This window comes from Puntigrus tetrazona, chromosome 10 (assembly GCF_018831695.1).
Source record: "Puntigrus tetrazona isolate hp1 chromosome 10, ASM1883169v1, whole genome shotgun sequence".
In the NCBI taxonomy this organism is placed as follows: Eukaryota; Metazoa; Chordata; class Actinopteri; order Cypriniformes; family Cyprinidae; genus Puntigrus; species Puntigrus tetrazona.
This window is the reverse complement of record NC_056708.1, coordinates 5,439,056-5,455,117: the sequence shown is the minus strand read 5'-3', so window position 1 is coordinate 5,455,117 and position 16,062 is coordinate 5,439,056. Positions and strand designations below refer to the sequence as shown.

At 38.2% G+C, this 16,062-nt stretch overlaps 2 protein-coding genes across 4 annotated transcripts in view; both read right to left on the bottom strand.

Moving 5' to 3' along the window:
• Positions 1 to 3,162: 3,162 nt before the first annotated feature.
• On the bottom strand, positions 3,163 to 7,787 carry drg1 (developmentally regulated GTP binding protein 1). Its single transcript, XM_043251123.1, has 9 exons — positions 7,620 to 7,787; positions 7,273 to 7,396; positions 6,992 to 7,167; positions 6,759 to 6,828; positions 6,152 to 6,321; positions 5,360 to 5,490; positions 5,111 to 5,278; positions 4,688 to 4,810; positions 3,163 to 3,534 (listed from the first exon to the last, which is right to left on the bottom strand). The coding sequence occupies exons 1-9, from the start codon at positions 7,656 to 7,658 to the stop codon at positions 3,435 to 3,437; spliced, it is 1,101 nt and encodes a 366-aa protein (XP_043107058.1). The 5' UTR covers positions 7,659 to 7,787; the 3' UTR covers positions 3,163 to 3,434.
• An 894-nt stretch (positions 7,788 to 8,681) lies between these two features.
• The window catches only part of kcnn2 (potassium calcium-activated channel subfamily N member 2), a 34,754-nt gene continuing 27,373 nt past the window's right edge, over positions 8,682 to 16,062 (bottom strand). Inside the window, exons 8-9 of one of the 3 annotated variants that reach the window (XM_043250805.1) lie at positions 12,925 to 13,027; positions 8,682 to 10,676 (exon numbers count right to left, since the gene is read on the bottom strand). In XM_043250805.1, coding sequence (XP_043106740.1) covers positions 10,401 to 10,676; positions 12,925 to 13,027 — 379 coding nt within the window. In that variant the 3' untranslated portion in view covers positions 8,682 to 10,400. The remainder of the gene's footprint in view (positions 10,677 to 12,924; positions 13,028 to 16,062) is intronic. The other 2 variants (XM_043250803.1, XM_043250804.1) reach the window with 2 other exon arrangements.

Sequence of the window (16,062 nt, the reverse complement as noted above, 5' to 3'; positions counted from 1 at the left end):
ATTTCAGCAGAAACTTGTTCAAGTTGTGGATCAGTCACAAAAGACAGGACAGAATGGTCCATGTACATTAAAATACTGTCTAAAATCATGCAGAATACAATAAAGGTTGTCTGGGAAAAAGTCAAGGCTCCAAGTCTACATAAGGTGGAACCACAAAATCAGAGATGACTAGGTAAAGCTAATTTAAAAACACCATCAAAAGATCTAGTTGTCATCGAAAGTCTTCTTCAGCCATCCTTAGGTGTTGTATTTGTTTTCAAAAAGGTTTCCAAAATCTGGATGTTACTGGAAATCGAGAAGAGCAGTATCGTGGAGGTTGTTATAGGTGATTACCGATAGCGACACAATGGGAGACAGGCAGAAAAGGTGTTCGTAATAGACTAAGGATGTCTGCAAAATTAAAAAAAGAAAAAGATTAGTCATAGGTCACGTTCTCACTGCAGAGATTCGCAGGCTCCGCCCTTCTTGCGGAAAAACTGCGTCAAACCCCACCCTCTCCGAAAATCGTACACCTCCCCAGTACCTATGCCTGATGACCAGTTGGATTTCAGTAGAATAATGAAATGGAACTCAAAAGAACTCAAGAGTTGGGGATAACAAACGTGAGTGCTTTGGTAATCAAATGACTTTACTGTCATTCAATTGTTCAGAGGTTTTAAAAAAAAAAAATCTATAGCAATAGAGTTTGTCAAAGCAATGCTTGTCTTGTTAAGGGACATCAATAGCTCCCTAGCTTCTTGACTTGCTCAAATAGACTGGTCTTTGGACAAACAAGAATAAACTACAATGTCATTTTCTTTTGCAGCCAATATCCCGCAACATCACGTCAATGTTGTCTATCCCACAACTTCTGGACATTAGGGCCAATTCTTAACTTTTCACTGCAAAATCTCTTCCCTAGGTATCCCAGAGTATTTCTTTCAAAAACCTGCCTAGATTCTCCTCATCCATGGGTGGTAATCATATTACCCATACTTGCCCTGCCCCATGGGACATTTTAGTGGGAATGGGAAGGATGGGTGCGCTAATCAACTCTAAAGGTCGGCTAACTGAACCACTTAGCATGATGAAATGGGTGGAAACAAACATTATTGAGGATGATGTTGGAGATGGTGGTAGGGAATGAAGGATGAGGGTAAAAAAAACCTATAAAATACGAAGGGACAATGGCATTGTCTTAGCCTATATTCTTTGAGCGGACAATCAGTTCCCTCTTGAATCTATGCTTTTGAGCATCTTACAAATTCAGAGCAATTACTACATCTTACCTGGTTCATTCAGTAATAAAGTATTTTGTCCTCCTCTTGCACAATGGTTTTGAAAAATCTGTTACCTTGAAGGAGAAAGAAACTGTTTTCTGAGGAGAAAAGAAGAGCAGTTAAGACATTCAGCAACTTACGAATTTAGGACTCTTACCTCAATCTTGAAGAGGACCATCTACAAGAGGTCTTGTAGAGGACCTTCCAACAGGTTCCCACAGAGATGGATGTCCTTAAGGCAAATGTTCATGCCAAGACCGATGGCTCTCACCTCACTGGTGACTAAGATCTTCTGAGGGAGCTGCTGTTCTGAGCTGAGTGTCTGGACTGGACCTGTTAGCCGAACTGAAGGCAAACTGTCCAGGATGTCTCTCCTCCAACACCCCCATACTCCGCCCCTCCCTCCGCCCCGCGGGGGGGTTACACAATATCATCCAGGATAGGTGGTTTGCTGAAGAGAAGTTGGGTGGTGTGGGCCAGGGTACGTGTCATTGGGAGGGGGTAGAGGGTCCGGTTCCGCAATTCATAAATATTAATACAGAGTCCTCCCTCTTGAGGAGGGGGCAAATTCTTTAATTTTGTTAGAGGGGGAAGAGCTTTATTCACTTAATGGCTTTTATTAGTGCCCGGACTTCAACTCTTTCATTAGCTAAAGTGCTGCTATAATTTACAGGGAAAAGTGCAGCAGGGAAAGATGGGTGGGGGAAGGGCGGAGCTTGATGGGTGAGCACTGGCTTCTCTGCTATAGGCATACGTCCCTACCATCTTAAAAAATAGACTCCGATCAATGCCAGAATCTGCCTCCATTTCATCCCCACGAACTCAATAACCCCACAAGAAGAAACTAACAACGTACTTTGTGCTTTTGCTGATGCTGCGCTTTGTATTCTCATTGATAACTTTCTGCATCTTTCAATTATGCCCTCTCTAAAAAAATAACTTACTGTATTGTCCACATTAGCTATTGTTTTGTGAACAGGGTGACTCGTAAGAGGCTTTTTAATAAATGTAGATTTTTTTTAAAATAACAACACAAAAGCACCCAGTGCATGATCTTTTCTAGATGTTTCTGAAAAGGTAGATCATTTTCCTGTACAATTTCAACTGATTTATTTGTGAAACGATTTGGCATTGCAGCTTCGTAAAGTGGACTGCCCAATAACTAAAAAGAAATTGCAATGTGAAAGAGACGTAAAAGGTTTCCATATATGGTCTTTTATTAGGGTTTCAACAGCTTCTGAAGAATTCATTTCCATCTTGTTTGTGATAACTAAAGTCATTTAAAGAAGTCTTTTTATAGAGATTGGCACATGAGTAATTGCTGGTCAAGGTACTGCGCAACACAGCTTGAAATATATACATCTTACATTAAATTGTATAAAATAACGTAGTAAAGAAGTACACCGGATGTGAAAAAAATCTTAATTTCAACCCTTTTTAAATTGTCTAGGATTTCTATGACTGTGGGAATTCCTTTTTTCCAAGATACACTAAAAATGTTTTTTTTAATTGCAGTGTTTTCATATCAACCCAAATGCAAAGGCTTTTTGGCTGATTAACCTTTGGGCCAACGTGCACCCACCGCACATTCATATTGTCAAATGTCCCTAGTGAGTGGAGCGATTTAAGGGCATCAGTGCTTCTGACTGGGTGTGTATCACTCCTTGTCCGATTCATCCGCTAAGTGGCCTGGTTATCCTGAGTGATTGATTGTCACAGAGGGGGAGGGTATAATATCTAGCCACTAGTCTACTGGATTAATCCACGTGAATTACTGGTTACTGACTGATTAGATATGTTAGTTAATTTTGTTCATCAGGTAGCCAATGCTAGGAACAAACAACAAAAGATGTGATCAAATGTTTAGTGTCAAGCATCAGTGTCACATTTAGACATCCAAAGATTTGCATATAAGGTTTTTATTGAAGTTCACTTTGTTTTGCAGACCATAGATGCATTTAATCTATAACTGCATTCAAGCCATTGTGATGCCGATCTGAGCACAAGAAGACATTATTTAATATGCCGAATGAATCTGTGTGATTTACAATCATACTTTGTCCAAAAATAAAAACAAAGAAACGACAATGGTGCCATGGGAACCTTCAGGGCATTTAGAAATGTCCCATCACTTCTTATGTGAAGTGTGATGATCATGCACACATCAGAGTTCTTTTATTTCTTGACCAGCTGGATTACATCCTCGTCTTCTAGGACATGGTCTTTGCCGACTTTCTGCGGGTTATGCTTCACTGACGACCCCCACACTAATGCACTGCAGAGAGAAGAGAAAGATGGAGCGAGACACGTTTCGACAGGAGTACTGTACTAAAGATTTTACACACATTGCTTAAAATGTCTGTTTACTAGGTAATTTATTTTTAAATCTGCACCAAATTTGAGACATGAAATAAAGACTTTGAAATCAAACTATTACCATAAAACTGCACCATATATATATATATATATATATATATATACAACAGTAAAAACACTGTTGCTAAAAACAATTCAAGAATTCTATTGCTTAGATTTCAATTTTAAACTATGATGAACACACACACACACACACACACACACACACACACACATATATATATGCGTGTGTAAAATATGGAAATTAAACCATACATTAGAGTATCACCATTAAACCATTGCAGATAGAGGCGAGTTATATACAACCACAGTAACTATAGCATTTTGCCAGAAACTAGTTACCCTAATAATTTTTCCGTTTTTTTTAAGGCATCTTAAATTTGACAATGTTGATTGGATGCCCGTCCCTTTAGTTGTTATTGTTAACTAAGACAAAAAATAAAACTAAATAGAAATATCAAAAATGATCAAACAAAATCTAAAAGCAAAAATATAAAAAAGCTTATCAAAAATAGTAATAGCATATGAACGCTACTAAAGCAACAGTGTTATAAAATTAACATGGACTTTAACTACAAGACCAAATCTTAAAAGAAACATCCAGTATTTATTTATTAAATGTAAGAGAGATGCAATATCAAGGCTATTTTTTTAAAACAGAAAATTAAGGCCTCACAGGCTGAATTTAGGAACAAGGCCTTCTATAAAGAAGGGAATAATACACTAATCTTGAAAGTGAGTTTAGAAGTTTAGTGAGTTTACTGTGCTTACGTGAGAAATAAAGATAACTAGTGCTGCAATTACATCAGAGCCTTTCGCTATTAGGAATATAAATCAGATCTTATTCTCTGGATCTCAACACAAATGAACAGTGGTGTACAGCATAAAAGGAAATCCATAATCACTTTACATTCCAACTGACTTATTATGGCTTCAATGCAGCCTTTACTAAGTGAAAACAAAATCAATGGCGTTACCTGTTTAAGGCCATAAGTGGAAAATAACCATTTAAAAAAATACACAAAACTCCATGAGCGTTTGAAATCACTTACTATTTGAATTCTTTGATAAGGTTTTTGTGGATCTTTAAGCAGAAGTCCTCGACAGATGTCTTCCCATCTGGAAGCACTACAGGTGCCGTGTAATCAGGAAGCTGTCCTTTCGGCTTCGTGTAGCTATGAATCATCAGTCATTGAGTTATTACACATTCCGCTGCTGCTTTATGATACATGGTGCATATTGTAAACTTCTACAGACTGGCAGTAAGCACTAGACGGTGGAACATTATGTACATTCTATTACGTGACGTTTCTGAAGAAATCTGTACTCAGCGACATTCAAGTGCAAATCATTTCTTTTTATTATTACATTCCCGAAAGCTCTTCCAGAAAGCACGCAACTGCCTACAAAGAGAAGTAAATTAGCTCAATTCCAAGCGTGCCATCCCAGAATACATTGCAGGAACATGAACTTACATGCGCACTAGATGCAGGTAGTCCCAGATCTTTTCCAACAGGTCGTCAAAGTTCCAGCGGTGGTGAGCTGAGATTGGCACGCAGTGAGGGATTTTGTAGATAACGTCTAGCTCCTCGATGGAGATCTGGTCGATTTTGTTGAGTACGTAGATGCAGGGGATGTAAACCCTGTAAAGTAGAGTGAGAAGCTCGTGAATAACACCTTCTAAATGGGAATCGCTCAATGTGGAGGATGTGAAAATGTCCTACCGGTTTCCCTCCACCACATCAATGAGGTCGTCAGCCGTGGAGTCGCTTCGTAGGGTTATATCTGCGTTGTGAATCTTATATTCCGAAAGGATGCTTTTTACGGTCTCAGAGTCCAGTTCACTTTGAGCACACTAAAACAAAAGCATGACGGAAACTGTAAACACGACTGATCTGACAGATGAGGCTAAATGAAAATTTACACCCCACTGCAAGCCTATAAGATGTAAATAAAATAGTTAATTATGAAGAAATTAAATATTTTATTTAACATTTAATATTCTGCCAATTAGTGCTAGATTCATATAATTGATAAGAGTACTTTAATTTAAAATGTCACTAAATTTAAAAAATATTCCAATAAATTAACATCTCTTTAAATAATTTAAAATGAACAGCGTTAAATTTTTGTTCAAACACGACCTAAACTTTAAAGGGTTACTCCAACCCAAAATGAAAATTCTGTCAACAAAAATTATTTATTCAACACGGCTATGAAGCATCATCACAGCGCCATTTTGGAGAGTATACGCTGGACAAAAACTAAAGAGTATATGCTATGTGCATACAGCGAATACCCACTAAAATGGCTTGTTGTTGAAAAACGTAATTTTTTTGGTTTTCTTTACGTACAAAGTTTTCTTGTAGCTTCATAATGTTACAGTTGAACCACCGATAGCAAATGGATTATTCTGATGATGCCTTTCATACTTTTCTGGACCTATATATCCAAAATATCAAAAAATAAAGGGTGGAATAACCCTTTAACGGCGTAATAGAACTAAAAAGTCGTACAGTTGCGGTGAAGTTGATTCCGCCCTTGTCTTTCTTTTTGAAACCGATATTTGGAGGTTGCTTGTTGAGCCGGATGCCAAAACCTTCCAACTCGTGTTCAATGAGCTTCTTGTGTCCGAGAGGCTTCAGAACATCCAAGACAATCAGGATGAGGTTGCATGTGCGAGCAACTGTTCAAACAGGTCAAAGAGAGTGAATGTGACTGGTAATACAATACACTTCAAAACGCGCAAGTGCGCTAAAAGTATTTTTCAATGACAGCAACAAACTGTTGTTGAAAATAATAGTATTTGCTAAAAATTTACCCCCAGGCCATAAAGATTTCTTCATCAGAACAGATTTGGATTAAGTGTTTTGACCAGAGACAAGACTTTAAAATTAATATTGCCTTAATGATGGATTTGTTTCCAACAAACAGCTTTTCCCTACACAAGACATTCATTGGTGGATTGGGAGATTGAGGATTTCTGTGATGCGTTTATCAGCCGTCAGGTGAGCAAGTGGTGAAATGCTAAATTTCTCAAAATTTGTTAAGAAACAAAATCTGCATCTTGGCCTAAGGGTGGGCAAATTTAAATTTTGAATGAACTATCCATGTAATAGTTACCAGCAATGACTTGCCGCCCTCTTCCCTTGCCATCTTTCGCTCCCTCAATGATACCTGGGAGATCCAGAAGCTAAAAAAAAAAAAAAAAAAAAACAAACAAACATAAGAATAATGACATTACAAATGGTCAAACATTATATATTTAACATATTTAAGCCCAGAAGAAACACCCTCAACGACCCATTTTGATGTGATCATTTGCATGGTATATAATGAACTAGTTTTTCCTTTACCTGAATTTTGGCTCCTTTATAACGGATCACTCCTGGTACAGTTGTCAGTGTGGTGAACTCATAGGCAGCGACCTCAGAGTACACACCAGCCAAGTTACTCAAAAGAGTGGATTTGCCCACTGAGGGAAAGCCCACAAATCCGATTCGAGCATCACCAGTTTTTGCCACATCGAAACCTGCAGGACAAACAAAAAAAACAGTCAGGACCTCTTCATAAAACCAGGTGTATGACGCTTCAGAGATACTGTAGCATCTGTACGAGATGATGGTGCAGTACCAACCCTCCCCAGTGCCTCCTCCACTGCCTCCTTTAGGAGTGATGAGCTCTCTCCTCAGTTTGGCCAATCTGGCCTTCAGCAAACCCAAATGATGAGCTGTGGCCTTATTCTTCTGAGTACGAGCCATCTGCGAGACACAAACAATTCAGAAAACCACGTATTAAATATGACAATATAAAGACAACAATCGATTTTCGGAGATTTCGTTATTATGAAACATTTAGAAGATCATTTCATTCAGTCTCAAGTTAATTTCTGAAATCTAGCTGGATTCGCTGCTGAATGAGTTTGGCGCTAAAGTGCTAACGGCTAGTTTTCATATAACGTTATTATTATTCCTGTCAACCCACCTCGTTCTCGATTTCAGCTATTTTGGCCAGTAAACTCATTTTGGCGTCGGTCCTCTCAAAATCGTTACTTGAAAAATAAAAAGTTGATGTTACTTATTCGGTTATAGAGCTTGTTGGCTCAAAAGCACACCGTTGTCATGCTTTGCCATGAGTTCACGCCACGCTCAGTTCTCGCGATGTTTTGTCCATGCCTGGCGAAAGGGCTCCGCCTACTGGTAAAGCGTGAATACTTACAAATCTTCTTTTTCAGAGATGATCCAGAATTATAACAGATACTGAAAACGTGTTCTGATAAAAAAAAAAGCCTTCGTCAACAAGTCTTTGTTGCTGTATTCAAGTGTATTTGGAAGCTCGACAAAAGTTATATTGTGAACAATAATCTCAAATAATGTGAATTCAAAATGACTGATTTCTCATATTTATGTATTTGTGGTACCATAACTCTTTGTTAAATAAAACAAATCTCAAATGTTCTAAAATCATCAACAAAACGCCAACTAATCAGGGACTGTGCTTGTTAGCCATTGACAGAACTTGGAGGCGACTCTCAACCAATGGGGCTTTGGGACGGGACTATTTGTATCTGCAACCTAAAAATGCTGGTTTATCAGGCTTATCAATAAATTAGCAGTGTACATTTCTGTATTTTTTTTTTTTTTTAAATTATAAATAATTATTGAATCATTATGGTGATCTCAAAACCTACAGTGAATTTGAGGCTAATGAGCCCTTCGGTTTTCCATCCTTGTAGATGACTCACAGAAATATATTAGAATATAATTATTATAACGTTAAATGTTTTATACGTATCGTTTCAAGTGCACAGCAATGAAAAATATAAATTCCACACCATAGCATGTCCAAAGAAATAGCCTACTTAAAAAGAAATTTGATTGGATTAAAAATCGTACGCACCCTTTGAGTACGAGGTGGGTAGTCAATTTTTTTATGTTTTCTATAAAACAGTACACTTACATAAGCCTACATCAGTTAAATAGGTAATCTCAAAGCTGTCAACTCACTACTGCGTTAAGAAATAAACAATGCAAAAACAACACGCAGTTTTCTGTTAAATAGTTTCATTTTATTGTTTATATTCATTTTGCATACAGTATTTAATCACTCATAGTTTCTATGTTGGTGAAATTGCTGGATCCACCATTGTTTTGTTATGTTCTGTAACCCCTTAATGACATTACACCCTGGGATGTGTTGTTGCTGGGCCAGGTCATGAAATGCACCAATATATCCAACATGAACCCATCATATATCTTTAGAATCTAAAGTGCACAGATCTATCAATAACATGCTATCAATAAATGATAGTAAAGTATGGTGAACCGGTCATAATCTCTCTTACAATAAATAGCCTTGTGGTGATCGATTCTTTGCATCAGACAGACATTAGTGTTTACATTCTGAAAGGCGTGAGACCGACTGATCAGGAAAATAAGCATGAGACTTCTTTATTTTGATTTGTGCTGTGGAGCTCTTTAACCTTTGACACCACGAAACAGGCTGAATTCACAGGGCCATCCCAGAGAAATCCATTGCAGTACAAAAGTACGGCTAACTGGGAAATCTTCCTACTTTCTACCCATTTTGAAAGCTTTGGTTCTACATTCCACGTCAGTTCTTTTACCACACATCCTTTGAGAAAGACGTACGCATTTGGAGGTGTGCTTGTCCTCGTTGAAATACAAAAATAGGCATTTCCAAACATATACAAGATAGTTGCTGCTCTTAAACGGATCTACGTCTATAAACAGCGTCCGGTAGATCTCGTCTCGTTTTGAAGACCGTTTGAGCGTAAAGCGCACAGTGAACCCCTCAGCTACTCCATAAAGATGTCAATCGCCGTGGGAACTAATGCAGATGTCGGTTCAATAAACAGCGGCGATCTAACATCTACATCGTAAGCACAGTCATTTCAGTCGAGGTCTCATTCGCTGCCCTTGCCTTAGCCTACACAATCATTATCGTTGTACATTCTGGCCATTATACTATGACTAAAGGTGTCTTTCTATTTGAATGAGCAACACAAAAATCATATTACAGTCAGTAAGCGTTGAAGTGCATTGATAAAAAGTGCAAGTATAGATTCAGATGCATTCATTTTGAGAGGAGTAAATTGCAACATGGCCCCCAGAATAGTCACTTTTAGAGGGCTTACAGAAGATCACTACAGCTGATGCCGTTTCCTAACCTAAAAGATATATGCTTTCCTTTGAGATTGTAAATCTAGGGTTTTTCGCTATTTGGACAGGAAGGGGAGGCATTCCTCATCTGCCCCCGTCTTGGGTTCAGACATGCTATTAGTTCCTCAATAAAGAGTTATTAATGCCTGTTGATTCAAAGAACAGGTCAGATCTCATTCACATATGCAGAGACAGACAATTCGGTAGGAAGCACTAGTCTGGCACTATTCGGTGCCATTTGAGGTCGTCACATTGCTTTCCTGAATTAAGCCCCCGAGAGGACTCGCTCACCTGATATCTTTCCATCATTAATTACTGAGAAAAGTCTCTCTGTGATCCTGTCAACAGAGAGACAGCATCATTTATTGAGGTAAAAAAACAAAAAACAAAAAAAAAAAAAAAAACAAAATCGACAAGATATGTGTGGAAGTTTCCATTTCAACCGCATTATCCCGGTAACCTCTGATGGTGTCATCAGAATTTGGATAATACTTTATTGAAACCATAAGGCTTTACAGTAAAATGCAACTTGGCCATATGATGGCGAAAGTCTCCTCCGGAGATGCCGGCTGGGCTGGCAGCTCTAGCTGCTCTCGGAGGAAGTGGGCGGCGCGGTGGAAGACGATCGGCGCCGGGAGACGGACTGTGAGCGCTCGTGGCTGTGTTTGTCGTAGGGCTGGAGTTGCACCTCCAGGAAGTCCCGGTGCTGCTGGCTGATCACCTGACTGATGAGGCCCGGAAGCGCCTGTAAGTTGCTGAGCAACGTCTCCAGTTTGGTCTCCAGCAGCGCGATCCTCTTTTCCATGTCCTCGCCCCGCTCGTTCAGGTCCGAGACCAGGTCGTACATGATGTTTTGAGTCTGAGGTGAAGCGAGGGAGAGGTTAAAATCAACAAAGATTCATATATAATCGGGCGTTGAAAATCTAGCGCTGCGTGATTAGGTCTTTTGAAAGATGACAAAATCAGTCATGTCACAAAGGACATGTTGAGCCCAGCTGCATGTGACAGGTGCTCTAAAAAGCACCCGAGTGATGGATTGCCCTGATGAGAAATGAAGTGTACGTCCGTATTTTTAGACATCTCAATTCCCAGTACCGACGACATAAAAGGTCTTTCATGACATTGCATCATGCGCACAAACTTCAAACTGAGTTGCTTGTTACGAGCAGCTCAGTGTGCCTAACAAACACTAAAAGACACCAGACACTTTTATTTTAGCGTTGTTATCAGCTGAAAATTCACTTTCAACAATGCTTGCTATTTGTTTAGAATCGCTAAGGTGTTGCTATGCATTGCTACGGTGTACAGACCGATGATATTCACAACTATATCGATAACTGTTATTGTTTTGCGAATACTAGTATAATTGCCACTGATATTTTTTCTGATGAATTGACAATAATTGTCTTTTTTTTAAATATTGGTATATCAATTAGGTGCAAACATAAGTAAACATATTTTAAAAAGCGTGAATATCTAAAAATAGCAGTGAAACCATTACCTTAGTAATGCACCTTAGCGATGCGCAAAGCTTAATCTTTTTCTTTTTAAAACTGGCTCTAGCAATAAATGGCACCTAGTGTTCTCCAAATTAGAAACGTGCAGCTTACTAATAAGTCACAATGATCAACTTACTAAAATAAGACAAATAAAACACAGCATTTTTCTAGCAAGGTGGACAAGTTCTTTTTTTTTAGCTTTTTTTATTGTGTGGCTGCTTACTTGGTTCCGTTAAAAGAGAATACCACATATATTATGGTCTCTAGAAACGGTTCAGCTCCCTCCTTTAATTGATTTCAGTGTGATTTATTTCATCAGATTTTATTGTCCACCAGGTGCATTACAAGGCGGATGGCATAGAAAATACTACGCACCTCCCCTAACAAGATTTGAAACATAATTCTTGTCTGTAGTCGGTCAGCGGTGTGGGAGTTATGCAATGTAGTTTAATACTTAGGGTGAGGGATTTGAACAAACCTTCTAAGCCAAAGTGTGAGCCATAGTGACACTTGCCTTTACGAAGAAACTGTCTTTATAGCTTTCCGAAGAAAGCTTACGAATAGCATGGTTTTCCTAAAAATAAACGAACGATCTTGCAAAATAAAAGTGGATCGCAAATGTGGGAACAAAAGTTGCAGGCACACGCCATATATCGGGGCCCGTGGGCTGTCTGAAGGTTGCAGAAGCACCGCAGCTGCTTAAGTTATTTTAAGCTGCATTATAGGATTCATTGCCACTGGGGAGCAGCTGCGGCCATGATTAATGCTACACCGCCCTCTGACGGCGAGAGGCAATTATGGCAATGATAAAAGGAGAAAGAAACCAGTATGAGTCATATCGCCTCACGCTCCGCCTCAATGTCACCCTCTCCGGTTTCTTCGGGAGGTGCTGGACAGGAGGGTAATTGGGTAACGCTAACTAATGACTCTCACGGCAAAGCCCCGGCAGAGGTTGCTGGAATATGACCACTGCGGATGCTTGAATGTCACGGCTCCGGCGTGCGAGCGGGTGTGCGCTCGTGCGTGAGGCCGTTCCAGCTGACTCATCAGATCTCGAGCGTATCCCTTTCCCAGGTTGCTGTGGGTTTTTGCCGAGTCAGGCTGGCAGAGCGCCCGGTGTTCCCCAAGGCTCGCTCTTTAGCCCAGTCTAAAAAAAATGGCCGTGAGGGAAGTGCAAATGCAGGCTTTCCAATTTATCAGGCTATTTTAACATCTCAGGTATCCCATCAGTTATTCTTTTCTTTTTTTTTTTTCTAAGGAGATGAAAGCTTTTCCGGACCATTAAGCGGCGTGATGAATTGTGCATAGCAAGAGGGAAATAAACAGCAAAAGAGAACATGAGGACGTTTCACGAAGGAAATATAATAAATTAACTGACATCAACCGTATGCTTAGTTGCTCTTTGCAAGGAAACAAATGATCGGTACCACATACTGAAACCCGTATTGTAACGGAAAAAACGAAACGAAACAAAAAAAAAGGTTAAAATCTTGTCTGTTCATTTGACACCTGTAGACTTGCAATATATTCAAATTTATACTAAAACACAAACGGACCTCCGAAGTTCCGTCATGCATTAGTTAAGACATTCACTCAAAGGTATCTTACCTTTGCAAGGTCCACTAGAGAGTTTGCTTGGTCATTCAGCTTGCGTTGCTCCATTTTTACACTTCTTAATCTGAACACAAGACCATTCAGAGCCCAATAGTGGCAAGCGGTCAGTACAAAAATCTTTTGACAGGTTCTCCATTCACAAGCCACACATTTTGGAAGCACTCCTAGGACATGCACAAGACATGAGGAGAGAATGCAGGGATTGAAGGAGGACTGAGGCGCATGCAAGTCAAAACTTCAGTGGGAAAGAGGCTGTGGGCCAGGAAAGTCATTTCTTTTCTGAGGGATATTCTTCTCCACACCTCTTACAGGAACGAAGCAATGCTTTATCAACATCTGATGGAAATTATGAATATATAATGACCTTGTTGATGCATACAAAAGTACACCCGAGGCTCTGGTGAGAGATTTTCTAGTTATTAGTGAGAAACTGATGATATATTATAAACCTTTCGAAAAGCTTCGGTGTATTTCATATATATACAACTTCACCAATATTACACAACATGTCAGTCTTTTCTGGTTGTAAGAGCATATTTACAGTTTATTTTGAAATGTACTGTAAAATCATTATCGTGTTTACAGTAATATACTTATGGTAGATGTCTATAGAGGCCAGGCTTTCAAATGTTACAATATACAGTGTGTACATAAACATACACATATACATAAAAATTGTACTTTACAGTAACACTAATAAAATTTGTCTGTCTATCCAGTATTTCAGGACTATGTAAAATAGTTCAAATTATATTTGCAGAATTATTTAGATTTTTATATTCCTTTTTTCATTTTAACTAAACTTTTACTTATTATGTTGCTTCGTTTTATTTGTGTCTGTATAGTTTTTTTTTCAGTTTAAGTTCTTTTATTACATCAAGATAAACTAAATAAAATTAGGAACGTTGATAGTTTTTATTAGATTTCAATTAGATTATTATTTACACATTTCCGCTGAAGTTTTTTTTAAATTAATAAACAGTGCTTTTAATTAGCAATATGTTATTTTTTATAGTTAACAAAAACATGAGCTCTACATTTTGCTTTTAATTGAATATAATAATCACAATTACACTCCTGTGAAAGGGACAGCCTTTTTTTGTGTGCGTGTGATGCTTCACAGCACGTCCATAAGAGTCTAATTTGCATTGAACCCGGAACATTCTTTTAAAATAATGAACATAAAACCGGTTTCATATCGTATTTTAAACGGATTACTGTTTACTGTAAGGAAGCTGAGATAAATGGCCTTTGAGAACTGAATACTACATCACACAGCTTTGTAAACCAACCCTCTCACTCAAATCCATACTGTTAGCATTAATTATTCATCTCCTTCATTTAATTAGGTTTCTCAGGAACTACTTATCTTCACTATACATTAAGTGTTTTCTTCTCTCGTCCTCAAGGGCACTGCGAACAGCACTCCTGCGAGACTTGCGCGGGAAACGCAAGAAAGCTGTACTCTGTTCTGGGGTAAAGGGATTGAATCACAGCCGGAGATATTTGTAATCGTTGCTGAGAAAGAGCAACATTTAGCAATTCATTGTGTAGAGACCGACGCATTACGAGTCGACTTAAACTCCCTAATTAAACTCGGAGAGTTTGATGACACAGATCAGAGAACAGACAATATGGGCGGCCTCCGGGGACTGGATGGTGATTGGCCCAGATGTAGCAATTTCCGTCCGGGAGAGCTGCATGGAGTGTAGCATCTACATGGATGCAAAGACTGCGATTCTGCTGCCAACCACCGGAGTGCGCAAAAAAAGCATTACACAGTTGAAGAGAAAAACCAGTGCAGGGTCTGTCCATTGCAGTGCGGTCTGGCCGTAGACTATCGGATGAATCACACACAAACATGTCCAGGTCATATTTTATAACTAAGTCAGAAAAAATAAGCAATTATATACAGAAAATGTGCTGTTTTTAGAACCATTAACATTGTTTGGATTGACATTAAGCACTAATTACCCTCTAGTTCTTATTATTGCACAACTCCTTATTTCATTTTAACTATCATGCTTTTTTAATTCGATAAAAAAAAAAAAAAAAAAAAAAAAAAAATATATATATATATATATATATATATATTTTTTTAATGTATAGAAATAACTAAATATAAATATAAACCATAAACTTGAAATAATATAAGTTAAAGTAACAGTGATTCCTTTATGCTTATGGTAAATGTATATGGCATTCAAGTATATAAAATTTGTGTGAAAAAATATTTACTCAAAAAAATTCCATTGTCAGCTTTTTATATAATAATTATACTGAGTTATACTAAATATACTAATTTTAAAATTATTATTCTCAGACATGACTGGCTTTAAACACGATTTAGTTTATGTGAAATATATACCCATATGTTTTTTATTGTAACATTTTATAATGTAAACAAAATAGAATGTAGATTGAACAATGCTATTGTTTTTTTGAAGCACTCAATATCATCATTATTATTTTTACTTTAAATTCACTGTTTAGGTCATTGCTTTTATCCCATTATAAGAATCACAGAAGTAAATGTGTTTAATTGTCATGGGAGAAAAATTGTCCAAATCTTAATGGTCCTTAAACGATCAGAATTTTCTTTAAGTAAAACATAATTCATTTTTTCTCTGTTTAGAAGTTCATTTGTTTTCGGTGGTGAAATATGACCAGGACATCCCCACAGCAAATGCCAAGCACTTCATGTAGACAGATATAATTGCTTTTTAATTCCTAATGCTGAAATATTGTTTTACAATAAGTATGTCCTGAGAGATTGGCTCCATTAAATTCATTTTACAGTTGGATGACCGATAGCGTTTAGAGAGAGGAACTATATCTGACCATTAAAAGACATGAAAAGCTTTTCAAAGCATATATAACTAAATCTAATTTTTTCCGGGGGAGCCTCGCATCACGTTTCCACATCTATTGCGCCAATGCTAAAGCAGAGCCACGCGTTTGGCAAGCACCCAGTTTTCACATCAAGGATGTATTAGAGGAAAGCTCTAGCCTATACGCTGTACATTAACCGAGCTTCATTCAAGGCTCCTTCTGTTCCCCGAGACGTGTGTGGCGAACATTAGCTCCTGCTGGGGGCGAAGGGAGCAGTGCGTATTGGGATAAAAGTCGTCC